This window comes from Lasioglossum baleicum, chromosome 9 (assembly GCF_051020765.1).
Source record: "Lasioglossum baleicum chromosome 9, iyLasBale1, whole genome shotgun sequence".
Classification (NCBI taxonomy): Eukaryota; Metazoa; Arthropoda; class Insecta; order Hymenoptera; family Halictidae; genus Lasioglossum; species Lasioglossum baleicum.
Window position 1 is genome coordinate 17,289,269 of NC_134937.1, and position 24,407 is coordinate 17,313,675.

Here is a 24,407-nt window from a genome sequence, read left to right on the forward strand (position 1 = left end):
ACAACGAATTGGTTTCGATTCCAAGCGATGTAATCGACAAGCACAATCCTGAAAGCAGTTGTAGAACGTGCCCCCGAGTTCGTCGAGAATGATTTGGTCGTCGCGCGACGCACGATTAGGGCGCAGCTAAGAAAAACGCGTTTCTTGTACTCTTTCACTGGACTAAACGGAAAACGCGAAGGATTTCGCGTCGGAGAATAGCAATGGAAAAAAGACGCTTCTCGAAACAAGACACACGTACACGAAAACACACAGGAATACACGCACAGGTACACACACACGCATCGTGAGAGAAACACAGAAGGAAACACTTGTGATCTGCACACAAAGACACATACACATACACAGAGAGACGGCACATGCACACTAACGAGACAATGATAGACACAAGAAGAACACACGATGTGGTACATGTGTACAATTTACAAAAAACGTCAAGGTCATTGTTTTACAAACTTTCTGTGATAATTATTAACAATCACTAAATACGAGGAGAATCACTTATTGCGAGGACGACGCGACGGAGAAACGGCTGGACGGATATACGTAATTGTATTATGGTAACAGGGCAAAAGCGAATAATAAAAATAAAATGTTACAAAAAAAGAAATGGAAGAAACGAAGAAAAGAGGAAGAAGAGTAACAGAGTCTTGTTATGTGATAAATCGTTACTGTTCCGTAGCTCGTTGACGATCCGCGGGTCCGTCGATGACGCTGCGATCGCGATCGATATCGGTCAACGACGGACACGCGCGCGATGAGGAAAGTCGACACGCGACTTTCAAATGATGCTCGGTTACCACGGAAATCTAAGCGCATTGTTATTTTGTATGGTTCCATGCGTTTTTTCTAAATGTCGACGACGTCGTAACACACGATAACCGGTGGTGATTAATAAAAATAACTTGAAGCACACGCCGCCGCGCCGACGCCATTCTCTCTCTCTCTCTCTCTCTCTCTCTCTCTCTCTCTCTCTCTCTCTCTCTCTCTCTCTCTCTCTCTCTCTCCTTCCTATCCGAACCTGAGAAAGCGATGTTTCAACTGAAATGATTTTTTCCAGATTCAGAAGGCGATTTTGTTAAACGTGTAAGAAGAGTGTAATTTTTTGTGACATTGTTTTACTCTGATTGATATTCTTTCCAGGTCCGGAAAAACGATTTCCCCCCGTTCATGATGAGCGATTCGCGAAATTGCTCGTTTTTCGAACAATTCTCTCGTGGAAGTTCCGCGCGTATTCGCAACAGATTGCTCTCTAATGGAGCCGTAATTAGACTGCGGATGCTTATGCAATTTCGAACTTTTGTGGGCCAATTTCGAACAATTCGGATCGAATATAAATTTGTGTATTCGATTAAGTTTCCCATTAGAGTCTGAACGAAATACGAAGTTTATCAAACTTCGTCCAACTTGGAATTGCGTTTGCCTGTAACCTAAGTGAATTACAATAGTTTTCTTTACTGAACCGTAACTTCCTTATTAAGTTTATCTCTTAGCATAAAGACTACAAGCAGCTTCTAGAATGGATCTATATTAGTAATAAATGTCAGGCAATTATGGTAACTAAAGATACAATCCGCAACCTGAGTATGATACAGTGTACGATGAGCGATTTTTCACTGGGAATTAACCGGTTTCTTGCATTTTTTAATTCTTCCGGGAAGGTTGTCGTGAGATTTTAAAAATTCACGTTCCCAGCTGCTGCACGCGCCAAATTTAAGCGATAGAGTTCCTCCGCGCGTCGCATGTCCTCGCGCACGGCTTTTATCCTGAGCTGAACCTCCTGAACCCCCATCTCGGCGATCTTCACCTTCAGACGTTTTTCTTCCGTCTGCAACGGAAAATCCTGATCTCAAGCGCAATCCCCTTCAGTCTGTTCAGGGATCATCCCGATGCGACGCTATTTTTCCCTGCTTTCACGGAGGAACTGATTGATTCAACTTCCACGAGTCGTTCAGTACAAATCAAACAATGTTCCAATCTTGGATGCAGCAATGAACGGGGAGAAAATTGTAAAAATTGTAAAGAATTCTTAAAATTTTCCAAAATTTTCACCGTCGCGTCGGAATGACTCCTTCAAGAGAGTTGCGCCACTTTGAACATCAGAAACAAAAGTTAACAATCACACGACTGAAAAGTGTATGATAAGAGAAGAATATAAACGAGGAGAAAGCTGACTGAAGGTAAAGTATTCACATTTTATACAGAAAGTATTTGAAATAAGTGTGGCACAGCTATTCAACTAGCTTTTAATTAATGAGATTCTATTCGCTATGTCCATGACAAAATATATGTCCATACAAAATGAATTATTTCAATGTCATTATACTGTTCAGTCATATAATAAAGAGCTAACAGCGGCCACACGTTTGTTGACCGCGCAGTGACGAGTGTTTCTGGTTGGACGTTCCAGGTGAAAAGTGGCGTAACCCGGTAAGTATGCTGTCGTTCCACAAACTTCGAGCTGCTGCAGAAGCAGCCGGTGCTTCAACTTGTTCCGATAGTCGGTCAAGAATACGTAGCCCCTCTTCGAGCCGACAGAATCGTTCCTCTCAACGTCCCGTTTCGTCGAAACAACGACCGCTGCACTGCTCTCTCCACTCTCGACGGAAGCAGACGTCGTCGGAGGGTTTCTTCTCTCGAATTCGTCGAGACGTATCCTGTGCTCCGACGATTCGCGATCCTCGTTACCTGCTTCAAAAGAATCGTCGTGGCACGAGACACCAAAGAACTTTTCTCCCACGTACTCGACCTTCATACTTCTCCCTTCACAACCCTTTCCAACCCTTCGGGAAGTTTCTATTGTTCCACGACCCTCTTAAACTGTCTCTATTATCAAACTTTTCGAATGTCTCTGTGCACTTTCTAGACCTTAAGAGGCTCAATTAAAAATAGAAATTTCAAAAATGCAATGGTACCTTGAAGTCTCTCGTATCAGTAGACTGTGGATCTTTAGACAAAATAAAAATGTTGAACCTCGATTCCAATTTAGCTGGATTTTTATCACAAAATGCGCTTAAATCAAAAAATTCAATCCCCATAATTTTTAATAATTAAAGAATAATCAGATTTATCGGAAAGATTGAAGGAATCGGAGGATATCAATGTGCAACGTTCAATCCGAAGAAATTCCCAAGTGACTCTTTTATTCTGCAATTAATGCAGGTTTTATGTAGCATAAAGATCCGCAGTAGCAGTGAAGCCAGTCATTTGGAAAATGACGGTGCGTTCACAGATTATGCAGTATCTCAGCGGAGTTTTGCGGAATTTCCGTGGAAGATCGTGCCGCAACAATTCATAATCTGCCGGGGCAGGAACCATTGCAGAGTTAATGTCCCTTAAGTGTCGTTAGCGCACACATTCGGGAAACTACGGACTAACGCCCCTCTCGAGCGAAACTAACAATCTGTTTGCAGGTCCTTACTTGCGTTTTGCGAGTCGGAAGAGTCCTCGCAGGTGCGCCTCCGCTCCCGCGGTTGCCATAAAACGTCCGCTAAAATCCGAAGAGAGAATGCGCCGTTTAAATTCCTGACTTTCAGCCATTCGTTTTCCACAATTACTAACACTGCTGCTTACTTGAGCTCGGGAAGAATTCGGTTTTCGCGGGTCGTTCGTCCTCGTCGGGATAGAGGACCGACACTGTCACGCTGTTATCCGAAATCTTTGCGCTGGACACCACGATACGGTTTCTCGTTTTGCAATCGGTCGATGGGGGACGATCTAATCCGGGGATCTCTTTCCTCTCGTCTGTTTCGTCTCTTTCAGGACTGACGTGATCGGTGAACGTTGCATCTTCGTCCTCTTTCTCCGTTTTTACGCAAGAGAGATCTTAAAGTCGGAGGTAAGTGATCAATGTCTAGTGAGATTGCAGCCAGCATTGTTGCTTAATCAACCGCAGTAAAAATTCGAACAAAATTCACGTACATACTGTGAACCTCGTCCTACAATCCTCTTATACTAATTAAATATCAAGTCAGCTCCATATAAGTTCTAAGCTCAGTCTAAGTAAGTCGTAAGTCGTTTAACATGAATTTTTTCGAATTTTCATCCCACCTAGTATCGGAATTGCCAAATTAAATGGCGATCGCGACGCAGAAAAAGTATGGCCGCTCGTAATACGGCGATGTACGCGTTACATTCGCATTACATCGAACGGTAGCCGCACGTGTTCGCTTTACTATACTTTTACGATACTATAACTTCTTACGAGTCCCATTCCCCTAAATTCCCTACGTTCTTTCACGTGAATTAGCCCGAAACGACAGCAGTTCTGACAAATAATAATAAAGATACCGATCACATCTTCCGACGAACGGGCATCTTCCTGGGCTTCCGTAGACTCGATCGGCGAGGCTTCGGAACGATCTGTAGCCGGCTGGGAGGCGTCCTGGATTTCCGAAAACTTGGACGGAGGCCGATTTTCGACCAGGACTCGGTATCGATTCCATTCGGGGGACTCGCTCTCCGACGAGTTTGCGCACTTTTTGCTCTCCTGCAATAATTCGCTTTTAACGAGGCGCAGGTTCGATCTCCAACCATCAATTTTTATGAAACTTCACCGAAATGTAACTACCGTACCAATATTGCACACGTGTCTTACATTTATCATCCAACATTTATTTTCAGAGATTGAAAACTCAATAGAAGTTTCCAGGCATGTATTGCTAACGTATTACATTTCAGTCCGAACATTAATATGTTCTTTTCAATATCAACAGAACAAATATCGAAAATACATAGGCAAATACAGAGATGGAAGCAGAACGTTCCCGAATAATATGCAACTTAAACCAACTAAATTTGTGTATAATTATTCAGTATTCCAAGAACGAATCAACCAGTGAATTAATTTTAAAAATATTTCGATTGTTCGTAAATAATTAATAAATCGACGAATTAATACGATCAGGAAAAATGCGATAAATCTACACGATCGAGAAGCAAGATATGAAAGAGAAGCTGTGTGTGGTCTGAATGAAATGCGAAACAAAACAAGTAGCACACTGGATATTTCTGAAAAGACGCTTAATTCGAGGCGGGGCTATTTTCAGGTTGTCAAATGAATCTGTCACATCAACCGAGGTTTTCTTTAGCTTCCGAGAATGAAGGGAGAAAAGAAGAGAGAGAGAGAGAGGTTTGAAGAGAGCAGGCGATTGATTAAGAAAACGAGTACCTTCCCGAGCGCCCTAGCCTTCTTGCAATGATACTTGTAATTCTGCCAGTACTTCTTCAGCTGCGCGGAGGTTTTCCGCGTGAATCCCATCTTCTTGAACTCGTTCTCGATGGTGGTCCAGATCTTCCTCCGGGCAAGGGTCGAGGTGCTCTTGTCCAACAGCGGAGCATACTGCTTCATTAGGGACAATAAATGAACCCGTTCCTCCTTATCGAATTGATTCTTCTTTCTGTCGGTCTCCGACAAATTACGCGGCATTCTTGAGCTGCTGCTCTATCGGAAACCGATACTGGAAGTCGAACGATACACAGACTATACGTATGGATACTAAATATATCTCTCGATGTTGATTCTCTCGCGATTCTTCGGGGTCGCACGCATTCGCAGGAGAAGCGGCGAAATCCGAGGCTTAAGACCGTAAGATCGTTTCTAGTCGACGACAGAAGCACGAGCGCTTTTGTTTCCTGCGACAAAACAGATCGGGCGAGAGCGATTCGCGATTCTTTCCATCGCTTTCCATCCTAGGCAGCTTTGTCCCGTCTTGTCTTCGTTCCCTCTCGGAAGACAATCGACGGTCTACTCACGAAATTCTATCGTTCCGCCGCGCCGTCTGTTCTCAGCTCACACGAACTTCAGACCTCTGTCGAAACCTGCCATGAATATTTTTCCGATAACTGACGAGTCGATCCACGTTGAAAATCATTTATAGAAACAGCAATTGATTTCGGCACCGTTTATTCGTGGAGACCATGTCGAACGTCTTCTAAAATGTATTCTTCGCATCGATTTTTACCTTGCCATTTCATATCGAGTCAATCTCACAATGGACGTTTCAATAAGAATTTTCCTCCTCTCTTGATTCTCCTTTAAATCGAAAGAAAATTCTGTCTCTTTATAGTCGACATTTAGCCACTTGAATTGATGAAGCCGCGCGATAAATGTAAATTTTCTGTTCGTTGTAGGAAATCGTTAACGTCAAAGAAGTTCTTGCTCGTCATCGTAGCTGCGAAAGAATTAGCAATAATACATCTTGCTTCTTCGCTCTAAATATTTATGAAACATATAGTCTCACCGAGTGACTGCGTAACACGCAGACTCTATACACTTTGATAGTTCATTTTCATTTGCCAATGATTCGTTGGGTAATTCGAGAGGGATCGATCGAGATTCAGATCGCAGCACGATCAGGACGTATCCTCGAACTTTCAAAGACAGCACACGCCGCACGAAACCTCCGTGTTTCCCGGAACGGGAAAGATGTTTGCACTTCGGCGGACGGTTTCGACTCGAACCGCATGATTTCTAAGAGGCCACCGCGATCGAAACGCATGGTCGAGCGTAGCCACGGTTGTTCTCCGTATTTGTGCACGGTCCCGGTTGCGGCTGGCAATTACTCGTAATTATATAGACTGAAACCTCTCGACTTTCTACCGTTCAAATTTCGCCGCATCTCGTTTGCGATCGTTGCCTCGATGTGTCGTTCGTTGCGCAATGTTTACTCGTTGCGCTGGCGCTAGGCGACGACCGAGTTGCATCGTGGCGCATCCCATCAGATCCTTGAAAATGCAGTGCATACATTGTGCCGCGGGACTACGTTGTATTATATTGAACGCTGCAACGGTTCCAGAACGCTTTGGAAATTAATTACGGAGAAAAGGGCGAACCGACGCGACGGCAGAGAATTGTAGTATTAACAAACACTTTTCGTCGGATCGAATAAATCGATCGCGTCCGTTCTAGTCGTCCAGAAGGAAAATCTTGCACACGAGGATCTGGATTAGGTGATCGAGTGGAGCAACGATAGGAAATCGGTCGAAAGATCATTTCCCGGAAGCGTTATCGGTTGTCCGCGGAGCCTTAACAAAGCGATCGCGTCGCGAACAAATCCGCCTGAGCCGGACGCGAGCAGCCTGGAGCCAATTAAAATTAATTAGCGGCTGGGATCCGCTTACGCGCATATAGACTCGTTAATTTCCCGCGGGACATCGTTATCGTTTACGTTTATTATTCGTGCGCACGCCGCGATATGGCAGGCGGCGTGGCGGAGCGCGCGTGCCCGTTTATCGTCGATAGATTATGTTTCCGATTCTCATGGCGGGACGCGAACCAGAAACCGGCCCGCGAATTCGCAAGAACCTCTCTGTATGTGTACGCCTGTGTGTACGCGCGTGTTGTTGGATAACGTATCTGTCAGCGATATGTTCCTCACCGGATTATCTCATTACGAGTCGAACGTCGAGCTTTATTAGTAGACTGCGGATCTTCATGCACAAATGAAAATTGTTTGTGGGCCGACTGTTCGATGTTCTTACATTAAATTGTACCTGCTCGTTTTTGGAGAAACGACAGAATTAAGAACATTTCGAAAACTGCATGTGCTTTGTTCACTTTCGCCCAGATTTCAATAATGCACCCGTGTGCACGGGTACGTGTCGCGGCACCGCCCACGCGCAGAATCCTCTTTAATTGATAATCCCGAGTTTCTAGGCGGAGGCGTAAGTACGCAATCTCGCCGCCGGCAGCCGGTTAACCCATTAAGGAACTGCGACTAGGAGGATCGCATGATTAATGGATCATCGTCGAGATCGTCGCGCGATCCCTCGCGGATCCCCGAAACTCGAGCAACTGTCGCGCGAATCAATCTTTCATAGCCAGACTGCGGATTTTATGCATTTATGGTAAAAACGACTAGGTGCATTTTAGCACAGGAGCTGACGTAGTCATCATATTAGTGACCGTGAACGTAAAGAAAGAACGAAATTTCTGTTTGGCTCCCGTTCTTATATCGTTTATTGTCGCGGGACGTTTGAGGCGCTGGTTCGAAAATGGTTCTGCAAATAATTGATGGACGTTTCCCACAGACTAGTGTTCGGACGTTAAAAATGCTCGCGAAAATACGTTGCAGCATGCGAACGACCGCGCAAATCCCCCTCGTTAACGCAGAATTCGATTTCGCACCGTTTTCAAACGCCAAGCGCGCCGGGAGACGTCGCAATCATGCATCGATCGCAATGAATATAGCGCGCAGAGACGTCGAAATAAACGTTCCGATCTGAAACTTTAATCACGTCGCGCTCTTAAAGCACAGCTTTCGCAAGTTTTTTTCCATTTTCGCGTAGACGCCCACCTCTCCGCGAGAAACTTTCTCTATTAACGAAATCTCCGGGCGCAGTTTTTCGATCATGAAATGTTCGATAGTAAATAAAGCAAACGAAATAACGAGAAACTGAAATTTTATCGGCCCTCTCGATCTACTGGCGCCCACGCTGCGGCAGCTGGGAAAACTCTGTTTTAAAAGACTGCACCGTTTCAGACCGGGGAAATTGTTTTTAGCAATTTTTCTGGCGAAACCAGAAAGTTCGCGGGGAATCCGTTTTAAACCCTGCATTGTGTCTGTCTCGAGGTACACAAAAGTCGTTTTTTATTTCGCATTGCCGACAAAATGGCTGCACCGTAGCTATTTCAATGGGGCTACTTTTGAACAACCGTGACACCGGCCGACCGAGAACAAAAAACGAACAATTTTCGGTTGGCTCCGCTGAAAAAGAGCGTGGGAATTTTTCCAAAAGTTCGGTGAGAGCGTCGTGATAAAGTTTAACATGCTCTATGTTTATCTAACTTCTCGCACGGACTAACCGCATCTCTTCGTAAATCTGAAAACCGTCGTTTATTATTCGTAATTAAAAAGTTTTCAATCTTTCTTACCTAGCCTGCAGATTTTATGCATTTATAGCAAAGGTTAGGAAATCAACGGTGAATCAAAACAGTGGAAACATTGAACGGATTTAAACATTTCATTATTTCCGACTCATTAAAATGTTTAAAACCGAAAGTAGATGTCCACGTAACTCCAGTGTCCGGCAATTAATGCAATGGATTTTCATTCCGCATAAAAATCCGTAAAACTACGATAATCCGCACGTCCGACTGACCAGAAACGTAGAAAGTTTCCAAATCGCCGTGCAGAGCAGTTATTAGAAGGAACGTTAGAAGAATTGCGAAGGAAACCGAATCCTCCGGAAAGGAGACGAGCAAAGTGCAGGCCGCGGATGTTATTACGGTAAAAGTTAGCGCGCGTTCGTACTAGTTAAGTACTAATTAGGCGTCCTTAACCCGAGTGTGATCCTAATTCCGAAGTGGATCGGCTGGTCGTTCAATCTCGTCAAAAGCATGCTAATAATTTAACGAGCGTTCATCGACGTCGCTTCGCGCTGTTCATTTTCGAAACGTAAACTAATGAACGCTTTGTTGCGCGTGCAGGATCCGTAAATCGCAGGGACAAAATCGGATATCGAATCGTGTCAATGCGATTCTAGAACGGGACGGGAAAGCCGGCCGAATCGATCGCGCACCTTTTAATTAGAATAGCTGGTTCGTGACTGCGTGTGCAGGTGGCACCAGCATACCGGAGCAATTGCAATTTTCCATCGAGCTAGATTCCTCGCTTACCAACCGATTTCTGTTTACTATCGCATCGATCGTTTTCGAAATTTGCGCGCTCTTTTTCAAACTATTCTCATCTAGTTTCGACAGTTTGGGGATCACGTTCTGCTGGATGGTTTTTAGAGGCTGTTATCGAAAGTATCCGCGGCTACAAGCGCGATTTCCCTAGTTCGCCGCCGAAAAAACAACGAATTGAGGATCCCATTGATCTCGCGTCCCCCCGGGGCCTGGATCCTCGGTTTTGCGCAATACTATTGAAATGTGTAATATTAAACTTAACCGGAGGCATGGTTACAATCGCAGAAGCTATTTCGCCGCGCGACTTTCTCTCAACGTCTTCTCCTCGCCGTTTACGTCTCCAAAGGTCATTTCGTTCCGGGGCTCTTCTATCGAGTACTCGTCGCCTGCCGAAAATCCTCGAATTCACGAAAACAACCTTGCCTCTCGCACATAAACAACTCCGCGCTTTTGTTCACTTCTCGCGAATCGACCGACGAAGGTTTCCACGCGAAACAACGTTTCTCTTTGCCGGAAGATAGCAACGTGCTCGTGGACACCTAAAATCACTCCGGGAAAGATGCAACTGCTGTACGTTATTTAACTGAGACTTTACGCCGATACTCGCCGAGCAACCGATTTAATTACCTGTTATTTTCTCATTAGTCCATCTAATACGACTGCCGAGTAATTGCCGAGTTTCGAACAGACGCCGTGCTTTCATAAGCACGGATTTTTATCGTCGCTCCGCGAAGTCTGGCTCTGTTCGCTGGTGAATTTTAGCGATCGGTCATCTTGACGGATGATGAATGGACTTTTGGGAAGCTCCTTCAGTTTTAATAAAAGGAAGAACCGTTTTAACTCCCCACTTGTTCGGCGCTGCAATCCCTGACACTCGTTTTAGCACAGAGCTGTAAAAACGTCACGGGGATTTGAGGATACTGTCACGGTACTTTCAACTTATTGCAATTGCTAAGAGGAGAAGCAAGTTTCTTTTCGATTCTCGCTTTCTTAGGTTAACGCGAACACTTCTTATTCCGTGCAGTGATCTGCAGAACGGTTTATATGCATTCAAAAAAAATGTAAGACGATCAGTCAAGATTGTTTGTTTCTGCAGTCCAGTCGTTGCATTTGGGAAGAGTATAAGGATCAAGAACAGTCCCGGAATTTTACGATCGAGAAGTTCGAGCGAGTATTCGTGGACACGGCTTGGCGATCGTTACTCTTTACAACTATTGCTACCCGATTACCGTCGACCCGAAAACTATATGGATTTAAAGGGAACTGGGAGTCGAAACTTTCCGCAGTTCTGCTGAATCCGTTCGTTCTATGGGACCGGGTAGCGCATCGATGCAGTTGCAACCGTGCAACTTTTCTTTCCTCTTGAACCTCCCTCGCGAAACTACATCGCTACCCTCGGAACCTCATTAAATTTTTAGAACGGACAACATTTCTGTATTCGAATGCGTAATTTCAACCGTGTAAAGTTCTACATTTTATTCAGTTAATTACTCGTAACCAGACCGCGGATTTTATGCAGGTATTTTTGACTTTATACAATTTTTAAACTCGTAACAAGTTTCTATTGGGTTGACGCAACTTTAAATATGATAAAAGAGAACTTGAGGAGCGATCGCATTTTCCGCGCGAAGAATCATGAATTCCTGAGGGTCTTTTTTCGTTCATGATGAGGAGTATGGTCCACTCCCCACCAGGAAAAGTATGGTCGCTCCTTGTAAGGGTGGCAATGACGAAACTGGCGCCTCGCACGCGCTCGAACATCTTCATTATCGTCGAACGTGATTCCAAAGGATTCCGTCGTCTTTGCCGTTCCGTCCACGGGAAAATACGAGGCGACCATAAATTACGTTATTCGCCAACGTGCCCTCACCCCTGGCTTTGTCGTCCAGCTTAGGCGACCAGGAAGCCGAGCGTTCGTTCGCCGAGACTGCGTTTTTAAGACGCACGCGTGAAACGAAACCGCAATCATTCTTTCCCCCTCTATCCATCTGTTATCGTGCTGTCGTCGCTAAATTACTTTCAAATTGTCGAATTTCTCGACGTGTTGACATTCTCGCAGACTTTCAAAATTTGTTCATATTATTTTTTAATTGTTCTGTGTCCTCGCTTCCACTGTGGCTTTCGTAAATTAGTTTTTCGAATTTTTCGACTCGCAGCTTCCGCAAAAGGACTTCTCAATCGTTCAATAGCCTATTTTCTGCTCTGCGCAGGAGATTTCTCATTTCACAATTATTGGATCTCCGCGGAAAGAAATATTTTTGTCCGAGCGGACATTAGAATAAAAATTCCGTAGCAGGGAATTAAATAGAATATCATAATTTTTAGAAAGTAGCGCGTACCAGTTGCTTTGAGTACTCGGTATATTTAGTGTTAACGACTTCTGCCACTTCTTAACGACTGCTAGCACTTCCTTTTCGACGACAGACGTCTCGCTACGAGATCATGCGAAGATGTGCCGCAGCAATTTCGAGAGATTAATGATAAGAATACGAAACGATCGTGAAAAGCGATCCACCTCCGTCGGTTGGACCCGGCGTTGATGATACAATTACAGCGGACGACGGTGATGGCACGCTCTTTCTACAGACTGGCTAAGGAAAGGGGGTACAATACCTATATAAGCTTGAATGAAGATGCTCCCAGCTATTCACTCTCACCTTTCTCACAAGCGTGCGCACGACGCGAATCTTCCGGTCGAATCGCGAGGGAAGATCGACCTCGTCTTCGTCTCCCGTCGAAAGGATTTTCTTCGCAGCGAGGTGAGTCTTTTCGCAATTTGACCCCGTGTCTTACCGCTTGAAAATCGAATCATCCTCTCGAGTACTTGCCACACGAACCACCGAGACCTCCCGTTGTGTAGGAAATGAAAAATTGTACGGAGAAAGCGACATCGATGAATATTCCGCGGTCCTGCTCGCGGAGTCCTTTGATATTCGCTTCGATCTTCTTGTTAATTTCGATCCGTTCTTCATCGTGATCTGCAAAACTTCTTTCGAATCCTTCGAATAAACTGGTTAAACAATTTCTCTCTTTCGATTTCGACTCGTTCTCCATCGCGATTCTGTCTAACAAAACAATTTTCCTCGGAGAATAATCGGAGTTCTACTCGTAAGATCCTTTGGAACTTCCTTCGATATTCTTCCTGTCGATTTCGATTCTCTATCGCGATCCACGGTCTTCTCAGAGGAACCCTCCGAATAAACTGGTTTCCACTCCCTTCCTGTCGATTTCGAATCGTTTTCCATCGCGATTTACGAGTGAAAATGAAACTGAACGCGACTGATTGATCGTGAAATGGGGTTTCTAATCGGAAGATAAATTCCGAGTCGATTTCAACAGAGAGACGTTTTAAGCCGAGATCGAAGGAGTTATGAAACTCTTTGATAGGTTCTATGTGGAACATGAACCGTGGAAGTTTGGAAAAAATGTCCTCGCATTATAAGTTTCGATGGGAACACATCAAGAAAAGTTGTTGGAAGGGTTCGTTCGAAAAGATCTAGTAAAAGTTTCTGAATATTAAAAATGTTCCTCGTCATTCTGGAAAATATTTCTACTCAAATTAAGTAATTCTTGTCTGGATAAGGTGTCTCTCTTTCTCAACAAAGATTCTAAAGCAACTGGTTCCCACGGAACGTCTTCCACACAGATTCTAAAACAGCTGTTCCACGATAACGCTTTTCAAAGAAGTTTCCACGAGCAATTTTTCCTGCGGAGAAAATTTCATCAAGCAACTTCGTCGAAGAACTGGCGTGCCCTTAACCCTCGGTACGCTCATCGACAACAACTAAGTGGAACTTTATTTGTGTCTGTTTAGCAGTCCTGCGTTCGATTTCCAAGTTTCCGTAAACCCGAGCGCGTATTTCATAACGCCGTGTAATTTTTAATAATTACCGTGAGCTCACGACAAAGCGGAGAAAGCGATCGATCGTTGCGTTAATCTCGAAGCCGAAAGAAAAACGAGTCATCGCGATGAACGCGCGTGGCAAGGTCTCTCACCGGTGTTGCGCTCGCCCACGGCATGGCATGGTAGGCAAAGCCAATAGAATTACTCTGAGAATTGCGGTAAAAGTAAGAGCGAGAGATGATGACATCCCGTTTCAGCGCGTCGGAAACTGCACTCTCGTTGCATCGCGTCTCTCTCTCGCTGTTCCCGAGGATCGAATTGTGTTCGATAACTCTTCGGTCTGCGAGGAGGACTTCGAACGAGAGCTCGCGAAAGCGTCCAAGAGTCTTTGCGATGGCAAATAGCGGTAAATTCACGTGGACGATGGAAAACAGTCGTGAGAATCAGTCGGGCTCCTTTTGGAGACCGAAGAAAGCGAGCAAACAGAGTCGGCACGCTTCCGAGCGCGAGGAAAAGGATTCCGCTTTGGACCGGCGCGCGAAGATGTACATTAGCTTGTTGCACATACCGTAGAAATCATTTTTAACACGTTACGTCGCTTGGTCAACGTCCACGAGTTTGCAAACTGCGAAATAGACCTAATAGATCAGCAGTCTAGGAGCTATGCAAATTACCTGGCGTAAGAAACGTTCAAGGTCTCTGTCCGATTGGACGATCACACTGAATTCGAGCGACATCGGAAACGCGTATGGATGGAAGCGCTCGGTTAGACGCGCATAGGCGCGGCCTGCGGGAAATATTTGCCGTTGATAAAAATTCGTGGCGTAACCTCCCGAATAGGAAAAATTCGAATCCCCGGTGTCGTAATCGTTCGCCTCGGGGGTTTACTCGTATTCGAGCGTCACACACAGGCTCTCTCGAGGATGCGACGCGTCTCACCTTCAGCAAAGATTCGCTCTCGCTAGAAGCGAGAGAGGATTTTTTGATTTATGAACGCTAGTCGAGGCAACAGTTCAACGAACATCGTTTGACACGCTGCGAAACGCATTTGTACCTCGGTTTTATTATTCCGTTTTGCAACCCGAAGGTGTTTCGGCAATCTAAACGGTTTAATACATGTATGACACCGTGTTACGATACACTGATCCTAACGACAGCCTCTTAAGGACTAATGTCGACCGAACACTCGACTTTCTAGCCGGGCACATTGCGAAAAAAGATGACCATGTTTATTATTCTAATCGGGAAACCTGTTATTTGATTCGCCGAGCTCGCTAAATGTCAAACTTTTATGCTTCTGTGGCACCGGCCGAAGAAATAGAAAGTTATTTCTTCTCTCGATAATTCTAATTAGTTGAAAAGGAGGCCTCTCTTTGTGATGAATTCGCGCGGTACGCACGCTGCGATCGAGAAACGACAGCGGTTTCACTTTCTTTCGTATTTCCGGAGAATATAGCGCCGATTCTATTCGTTCGTTTACGCCTTCGACTAATTCAGATAACATTGACAGCAAGACTAAATAACAATTTTCGTGAAAACAATGCTGATCCAAAAAAACTTGTGGTATCTTTCCGTCAGCTTACAATTAGATGTTTGGTCCTTCGAACAACGAGATAACAGGCGACGATCAGGATAATCGGACAACGAGGACGGCTCGGGAAAACAATTTGCGTCCCGAAAGGCTCTCGGCCGTTCAGCAGCTTGACCCTTGCGGCGTTCGCGAACGTGGGACAGTGCGGTCTCGGCGAATTGCGAAACACGATTTAAACGTTGTCGCAATTCGTCGGGGAAATGATCGATCCCCGAGTCCTCGGAAGAAAACGTTTACCTCCGATAGTCTACCGGACACAGGGGCTACAGACGCGACAATCCTCGCCAGTATAAGCGAACTCTGCTTTCGTCGCACTGACAAATTGCCGTGGCTAGGGTATCCGCGCCGCTCTCTATAGAAATGCTCGTTACAAGGCATGCTTTCGCCCAGCGAGCATGAAGACGATCCGTTTTCCGCAGTCGCGAAACGAGACGGGCGCGTGAGTCTGTCGACGCTATCGATCCTGATCTTGCCTTGAAAACTATTATCGTTTCGGTCTTGGTCCTGCGTTCCTTCAACCCTTGCCCTGCTTGAAATTACACTCGCTCGTCTTTGCCAGAGATGCATAAAGTCTGCTCCACACGAAGTATATTAAAAAAAAATATGTCTAAAAAAATTAATAAAGTATGAATCATTGTAAGGATCAATTAAATAATAAATAGAAATTGTCCAAGTCTACTGTAAGAAACAGAAGTTAAACGAAATTTCTGTTCTGTTAACAATTTTAATTCTTCTAATGTCTTCACAATTTTGTACATTGCCAATCCATTTTTGTCGTAGATGCATAAAATTCGCAGTCTACCGATGACTGTTGACTTTGTGCCGGTTCATTGCCGCTCAGGATCGATAAAAGTAGACGCGGTTACGATTGCGGCAAGATTCGAGACTCCATTCATTGAAACGATGAACTCGATGGGATCCAGGCGGCTCGATCCGACCTCCGCGTTCTACCAAACCACTTTTTCTCTCTCTCTCTTTCTCTCATTCTCTCTCTGGATCGGCTGGCATTGCGAAGTAGAAACCGCGAGCAAGACTTTTCTCGGGCTCGACGCGTAAGGCGATCGATGTCCCCGTAACCCAGACCTATCGAACGTAACAGTTTTCACTAGCAGATCTTCTCTCGCAACCATATTTAGAGGCTCGTTCCCGATTAGCACGCTTATCGGTACCGGGCTAACGCGACCCATTAACGCTCCTAATCGAACCGTTTACAATGAAGAACGTTTCTTCCTTCGTCTTCGCTCGGCTCGTTTATTTGTTCACTTCGAGTGCGTACCTCTTCGCGAATAGCAAATCAAGTGTGCCCGTGAGAAAGCAGTGGGACTCGAGGAAAGCGAATGATTCTAATGAGCGTGCAGTAACTCCTGGAGCTGGATAGATCAAACTGCGTTTTTGCGTCTATCATTGCTTTCAAGTGGATTTTGATGAATCGTAGAAGAACTATCTAGATAGATTCTCTAGATCCAGAACCTCTGAATTCTTCATTTGTCATTTGCTTTTGATAAACCATTTTTAATGTATCAATAACTGGGACCTATAACTGCAACTTGTCTAGATGTAGTACCTAAGGAGACAACGCCGTCATATATATTGTATATTCTCGTCAATTCTTCATTTGTCTTTTAATTTAATTCATTGAATAATGGAAAGTGGCTTTATATTCGTGGGCACATTTTGCGCAACCTTTTAACACGTCTCATTTAGTTTCACACGATTCTATTAGCACATTATTGACCGGCGATTGTTTCACAATTTTTGAAAGTCTATGGTCCATAGTTAAGGATTTTTCCTTGGTCAACACGACACTCCCAGAAACGTTGTCTAAGCGTTTCAACGAAGAGTAAACAGTGAAAGGAGATTTACAATGATCGAAAATTATACAAAAATAAATGTAAGTCCTTACTAAAAAATCATTTTCGAAAGTAGCTCCACGCAACAGAACAATGTTGCCCGACTCGTTCAGCCCAGTTTTCGCAACTGCAACTCTGTCCAGCCACCGAAACAGTGGATTCGAGTCGAAGCGCCACCCCCAATCGTTAACGCATTAGAAGACGAGGCTGTCTTCCCTGCTCATTATGCAATCCGGATAATAAACGACTAACTACCGGCACCGTCTCGTTATTAAGATCCCGCGCCTCGCGCGGTCGAAAACATCGTCATCGCGCGACTTGGTCGCGACACACCGCGTTTCAACCCGCTGCATCGAACGAAAACCGCAGCTTCTCAAGTGCATGCTACGAATTGCCTAACCGTGCCCACCGCAAACAACCACCTTACGCGCGCAACTCTTTGCAAACTTTACGAATCCACCGCGATAATTGCGCGGCGGCGACGGCGACGGCTACGGCTATTTTCGACAGCGTGTTGTTCCAGCTACGGGAAGGATTTCCACGGAGTTGCCGAGAAGCCTGATTGGCTGTTAGGCACGCGTATTTTTCCCATTAGTCGCCGCGATAATGTCAACGAATAAAATTGTGCAACTGACTGCTGGTGTATTCCTGTTTAATTCAGCACGGTGTAGAAAGTGTTTCACAATATGTAGAATTTGTTACGAGAGTAGACATGAAACGCGAAAGCACTTTAATGGGATACATACGTATTGACACTGAGCGACATATTAAGGAACAGCTTGTATAATACGATCACGCGTTTCCGCATCGATCCTCTTCGCGGTTCAATGCCGCCGTCAATTTTAATCGAGGTCCGCGACGGCCACGGTCGAGCAAAACCGAGTTTGCGATTTAAAAGAGAAAGGTCGATCAAATTCGCCATTACGCCGGGGTAATGCAGATGACACCGAGGAAACGTCATACCACCCACGGCTCTTCGCGAAAACGCATTCTCGTTTCCGCGATCGCTATCTCTCCGCGGCTCCAGGAAATTTGGCTTCCGGAAGTTCCACTTCCATCGAGAGCACAGGTCAGCCGTTTTTAGCGGTCGACTGCGGATCTTTTAATTGTCTGCGTCAACTTCAATTCTATTTAATCCCCTTCCGGTCTTTGAAAAAGTGCGCCGATGAACGTGAATCGAATTTATACGAATTCATGACGGAAAAGGGAAATTAAGAAGACCACGTGGGACGAATCGAATCGGACTTCGATCGGCGGTGTTCGATCTTTTCGCGAATCTTTCGTTCATAGACAACAAGGTTTGCGCAATGGAAACTTTCACATATTTTCATCCGTGCGATTCGAATTCGCGCGTACGCGACCGTCGCAACCTTTTTATCCGGGCAGATCGTTTAACAAACTCGCACGATTCTAATTAATTCGGTGGCCTATTTGTTCGAGTCGATTCCCCGCGTGCGACGCGTTTCTCAAGCGCGTTGTATTATATTTTAATGAATGCGACGTGCGACCGCGGGACCGTGCAACGCCTGCACTGTCTCTAATATTAAAGAGCACTTCACAGGTTACAAAGTGACGTATCACACGGACTAATCGGAGCACTCGGTGCGCTTAAAAATTAGCGCAAACTCGGCTCCACATGCGCGCAAGAGAATACGGTAGCATTCGGCGAACAGCTGAGGAAACACTAATTTATAAATTAGTCTGAAGACGATTCGGTATTGATCATCTACCATTTCGATTTCAGGAATTGCTAGCAGATAAGAATCCGCGAGGAATTTCCCGCGCGGGAACCTCGAGGAATGCGAGACTTTCGAGTGAATAATGACCCCAAAGAGAATTTTATTAGTTCGTACCATCGCGAAGCTAGATAATAGACTGTCAATTATCCACCATTCCGATTTCTGAAAGAAAAAGTCGATCCAGAGAAAAGTTTCGAAGATCAGTGACAGATAAGAATCCGCGAGGAATTTCCATGTGGGAACCTTGAGGAATGCGGGACCTTCGGGATCTTTCCCTCCGGTTCTTTAACTAACTTTTGCGAGCGTACACCACGTGTCTGGTTGCTCGCGAAGCATCGAGGCAGCCGCGACTTTCACCTTTCACCTCGGCCGAGCACGATTCCTCGGTTGACTTCTCGAACTTTTGCCCGGCGAATGAACAAACGGCGTTCGCTGCGATCCGCGATCCACGGCGGCAACGAGCAATGGATCGTTCCCTCCCCGAGGATCGGAACAGTGTCACGATTCGGTTTCACTGGCGAGGCATACTCTGGTGGCCGGCGGTGGTCGATAAAATCGAATACTCGCCGTGTCGTGCGGATGGAAAGCCGCGGAGAGGATGGATCTAGCGGGACACGTAGCTCTCGTAGGTTCACCTTGGTCGAAAGCGACAGTGCTTCGGGTTCCCCCGGTCGAAGGCAAAGTCGACGGGAGAGCCAGAAGGCGACGAAGAAGAAGCATCGGAACCGTCTCCGCCGGAACTTTCTATCGCCGACGGCTCAGGTTCACGGAGAAACCGCGGTGCCGCGAGTCGATGCACCGAAATAAATCGCGGATCTCCTGTTTACGAGATCGATCAGGAATCTGCGTGACTGTCCACCAAGGAAACGGAAGCTATTAGCAGCTATTGTTCCCTTATCTCTGTCTCTTTATCTTCGCGCCTCGTGTCGCTGAAATTACCGCTTCGACAAACCATAATCGCGCAGCCATCGTCGCACAGTGTCTTATGAGAGTCGGAAAATTAATAACTTCGTAAGCAATCTGTTGTCTACCTAATACGCCTAATACTTTCCAGAAAAAGAAGAAAATTTAAGTGATCTTTATCTTTCTATCGAATGAAAAGTGCTGGTTTCTTTCATTAAGATCTATTACCGTATAATATTACTGACCCAACTTTTGTTCGAAGAATCTGTTCATCAGGTTTTCGGAAATGGGTGTAAAATCGAAATGAAAATATATTTCTAAGAAATGTTTGTGAGGTCTGAGTCTCCTTCGAAGATCGGACTTTTCAGCATTGTCTCGAGCACTGCGCGTCGTCATCGTCGAGAGACACGGCGCGTTAATTGGCTGCGAATCGAGTGCTGTTCCAGAGTTTCGACGGCCCCCGAATCGCGGCAGGAATTAGAGACACTGATTGCGGAGGAGCCCTCCGTAATCTGATCTGACGAAACGCTCTCGTGCCGATGTACGTGAGAAGAACGAAACAATCGTGGAAACGGCCTTTCCCGGGACCAGAAAACTGTTTAGCGATTGCGCCTCGCTCGCCTCGCCGACTCGTTAACCTCCCCGTCGAAATTATGACGAAACAGAAGGGAGAATCGTTTTGCCGTCGATCGGAGGATAATGAATTTTCCGTTCGTGATCCTGGAGTTTACGATTGACGACCGAACCCGGCTTCGATTAATTAACCTCTCGTGCCGAAGGTGATCCAGCTAATTGCTCCAAGACTTTCTATTGTTTTTGCGTACCGCGAGAGTTCGCAGCCTTGGAACGAGCCCGCCAAGTGTTCAAGGTTCCCTTCTTCCTGCTCCGACACGCCTTCGCGCTGCCAAAATCCGAAAACGTACAAATTGTCCAGGTGTCCAGAATATGTTAATTAGGAAAAGATCACGTTAGTTTAATGTTATTGTCAAAAATCAAACGCGAATCAAACTTGCCTCGTCCAAGATCGATCGAGGATCGTCTGAAGTATTATGGTAGCATGACAAGCAGGAAATTGCAGGTCGAGAGGATGAAGGGGACCGCACTGATCCTGGTGCTGACAATCCTGGGCGCAGCCAGGAGCCAGGAGCACGGAGGAGGCCATGCCCTGTTTGTCAGAACATCACCGTCGGATGGTAAGAGAAACCTAGTATAGTCTAGATCGCAATCGATCGAGCAAGAAACTGGACAGCGTGGACAGACGTCGAAGAGCGATTAAGTTTTATAAAGGATAACCGTTTAACATCCACTAGCACACTCGAGAGTCCAGCGAGCTGCTCCAGCGTCGCCCGCGGACGTGATGGCGCAAAATATCCTAGAGTGGATTCAAGGGATCTACCGGCAGGGCGCACGTAAAAGTACGTTCTCCAAAAGGGACACCTTCTCTCCCTTATAACGTTCAAGTCCACGCGTTCTTCTTCTCCATTCTGTCGCACGATATTCCATTGTTATTGTACTCGTTGTTAGACTCCGGAGAGAGTTTAGCGAGACTCCGATAAGACGATCGGAGACCCTGATTTAAAGACAAGTCAGTGGCCCAAACGTAACAAAGTCGCTTCGAGCAAGCGCAATAACTGACGTCCGATTAACCATCTTCTTACGTGGTTCCTGGATCGCACGCTTCTCGAATGCCAACCTTGTATTAATCTACTATCCACAGGGGATTACTAATACACTGTTACAGAGCTCTCACTCGACCCTCCTCTATTCCTCGTTCTTCCAAGTGATTCGTGGACACTTTGAATGCCCAACTACCAGCCTCAAAGATTCCATAAAATGAAAATAATCGATTAGTGAGATAACGAGGGGTGGACGAGGGTTACCCTGAGGACCCAAACGTACCACTGGTCGTCTAACTATGGAACACCAGACCCGTGCGATTAATTACGGTGAAAAGCAAAGTGGATTTTCAAGGCCGCTCTTCTTGCAGTTCGCCAACAGTCGGACCCAGCTGGTTACCTGCCACCGTACAGCACGCAGAGGCCACCTGACCGACCGAGACCGTTCCAGCCAGCAACAACGGGTCAGCAACCGAGCTACTCGTCGCCCTCTCAAAACGAGGTAACGAATTACCCTTACCAGAGGCCGTCCACGGGGTTCTCTCCGACGAACGTTGGCTACCCGTCGGGGCAGCCGTCCACGGTTCAAGCTCCACCGTTCTCCAGCCAGAGACCCTCCACGTACCTTCCGCCGAACAACCAGTCGCCCTACGGACCTTCGACCTCCTACAATCCGCGGCCAACCCCGCCATCTTACTCGAACTCTGGATCTTCAGCTTTCCCGCCGTTCAGCACCACCAGAAGCTCCACCACCTACCTACCACCTTCAACAGGGTACTCCACGACGAGTCCTAGGTCGCCATCCCCTGCCCAAACAGCTGGGCTCTCCACAAACTATGGATACTCGACGCCAAGTGGATTTTCCGCCACCTATGGTTACTCGACCCAAAGAGCTAGCCCTGCTTACGGACCCGCAGGTGATAGCAGCGGTTCCAGTGGCAGTGGGGCCGTCGCTGGCTATCCTGGAGCCAGTGGATTCACCACTTATGGTTATCCGACCGAGAGCCCACGGCCACCCTTCCCCACGCCTGATGCAGGATCGAATTCGTACGACCAAGCTACCGGGTACCCATCCTCGCCAGGGTTTCCGTCGTCTACTCCTGGAGGAGCGTTTCCTCCTATGGAAAACACTGGCGGGACCAGTGGTAGCTCTGCTGTTAAGCCTACCGGTGGAGAAGGTGAGCAAACTGCATCTGTTTCTGACCTGTTTCACTTCTAAATAAAGCGAATGTGATCTCTGAATCTTATAATCTCGTACCCGTCATCGCAGCAAGTACCGGCACTGCGGTGATGACAGGGGAAGGTGGTGTAGCCGAAGACGATGACCTGAAACACCCTCCGCACATCCACGCTCTAGATGTCGTGTGCAGCAAGACCATGATGACCATCAACATCGAGTTCAACCGAGCCTTCGATGGGGTCATTTATTCTAAGGTAATCTCCGAGAGTGAGACTCCCAAACTGATCAAACTGATCGAGACGAGAATGTTCACAGGGCTTCTTCATGAACCCGGAATGTAGATACGTCGAGCAAAACTCGGGGCAGACCAAGTACTCTTTCACTGTGAGCCTGGACTCCTGCGGTACCCAATTCATCAACGATTTTGCTGGCGAAGCTGGCCAGGCGTACCTCGAGAACGTGCTCGTTCTGCAGGTTCGTTATTTGCAGAGAACATTTATTTTGCACGCGCTCCTCGAAGAACAACGAAGAGATTACCCGACCACTGAATTTTTCTGAAAATTTTCCTGCTCACGTTTACCGCGTTCACTTCGTGCATTAACAGACGATTACTCAATCGCGAACCACAGGTAGAAATGCACTTTCTAAGCGGCAATGTCTGTTTAGAACGAGCCGGGCATCCAGGAAGTCTGGGACACGGTTAGACGAGTCAGGTGTCTCTGGGAAGGAAACATCAATAAAGCGTTGACGGTGAACTTTTCCGTGGACATGTTGAACCAAGAAATAGTGACGTTCAGCGGCGACACGGCAGTCGCCAAGTTAGATATACAAGTTGGCAGAGGTCCATTCGCTGCCGCAGCAGATGGTCTCGTCAAGATCGGCGAGACCATGACTCTGGTCGTTTCTGTCGAAGGAGACCCGGCCTTCGATCTACAGGTAGAGAAGAAATCTAGCGAATTTTCCAAAGGTTCGACAGTTGCTATGAATCTAACAAATCTAATGATGTGATGGTTTAAGGTGCGCGATTGCATCGCTCGCGACGAGTCCTCCGCCAACACGATCCAGCTGACGGACGAGAGAGGCTGTATCTTGAAGCCGAAGCTGTTCGGAGCGTTCCAGAAAACGAACGACACCGGAAACACTGGGGCTTCGATCATCGCCTACGCGTACTTCCAGGCTTTCAAGTTCCCGGACGTGATGGATCTGTTCATCGAGTGCAACGTCGAGCTATGCAAGACCGACTGCGAGCCCTGTCCAGATATGAACCAGGTAGGACATTATTTTAATCGAACAGCCCAGAGTAGATTCTCTAGGGACAGAGTCCTCGCTCTATTAGTCCTTACTCCCTAATGCTAACAGACACGTTTCTATGTCCTCTTTAAGCAAATCGAGCCGGGCAGACGACGTCGACGATCGATCATGCTGCCAGCGCCCAGCAGACCCATGAACACCTCGTCAGTGCTTCTCGCAGACCCGATTAGAGTGGCCAGAGGGTTCAGAGTCATCATGGTGGACGACCTGAGCGAGGCCAGCAGCCAGGTGCTGGAGAACCTCGAGCATATCGACGTCGAACAGGTCGCGAAGACCACGACGACGACGAACGTTTGCATGACTTACAGTGGCTTCTTCGTTGCCAGCTCGTTCATGATGAGCACCGTCGTCGTGACAACGATCAGCGCGCTGATCTTCTACGTGAAACTGCAAAGAGTTTACAGGTCGAAGGGCATCAGCTCGTAAACGATCAAATCGTTTGCGATCGGCGAATGTGGGAGTGGTAATCGACGAGCGAAAAGGCTAAGAAATTTCTGGGGATCGAACGGAAACCCGAGGAGACTAGGGTCCTGGGGCCATAGAACAATCGATACGGTGGCAACAGGTGAGAGGACGCCTAGCCGCCGTATCGTTTTCTAATAGCAACGCTCGCTTCTTCGTAGACCAGCCATACTCAACTTTTTGCTTCTCGAGCCACAAACATATCGGGCCGCGCATAAAAGCTTGGCGGACCGCAGTTTCAGCATGGCTGCTGTGGACTGTTTCGTCGATTGCTACCCTC

At 46.5% G+C, this 24,407-nt stretch overlaps 2 protein-coding genes across 4 annotated transcripts; one reads left to right on the forward strand and one right to left on the reverse strand.

The window, feature by feature from the left end:
- Positions 1-416: 416 nt before the first annotated feature.
- On the reverse strand, positions 417-12,219 carry LOC143211992 (uncharacterized). The gene is made up of 6 exons (XM_076430218.1): positions 5,171-12,219; positions 4,291-4,489; positions 3,574-3,825; positions 3,422-3,490; positions 2,456-2,691; positions 417-1,828 (listed from the first exon to the last, which is right to left on the reverse strand). The coding sequence occupies exons 1-6, from the start codon at positions 5,426-5,428 to the stop codon at positions 1,676-1,678; spliced, it is 1,167 nt and encodes a 388-aa protein (XP_076286333.1). The 5' UTR covers positions 5,429-12,219; the 3' UTR covers positions 417-1,675.
- On the forward strand, positions 10,803-24,362 carry LOC143211973 (uncharacterized). 3 transcript variants are annotated; one of them, XM_076430172.1, is made up of 9 exons: positions 12,126-12,390; positions 20,637-20,751; positions 20,869-20,973; positions 21,546-22,352; positions 22,445-22,608; positions 22,670-22,828; positions 23,021-23,290; positions 23,372-23,623; positions 23,738-24,362. In XM_076430172.1, exons 1-9 carry the CDS (start codon positions 12,259-12,261, stop codon positions 24,089-24,091), a joined length of 2,358 nt encoding a protein of 785 aa, XP_076286287.1. In that variant the 5' UTR covers positions 12,126-12,258; the 3' UTR covers positions 24,092-24,362. The 3 variants fall into 3 exon arrangements, with proteins under 3 accessions (XP_076286288.1, XP_076286287.1, XP_076286289.1); XM_076430174.1 differs by having other exon boundaries at positions 12,292-12,390; positions 20,627-20,751; XM_076430173.1 differs by lacking the exon at positions 20,869-20,973 and having other exon boundaries at positions 10,803-12,390.
- The last annotated feature ends 45 nt before the right edge of the window (positions 24,363-24,407 follow it).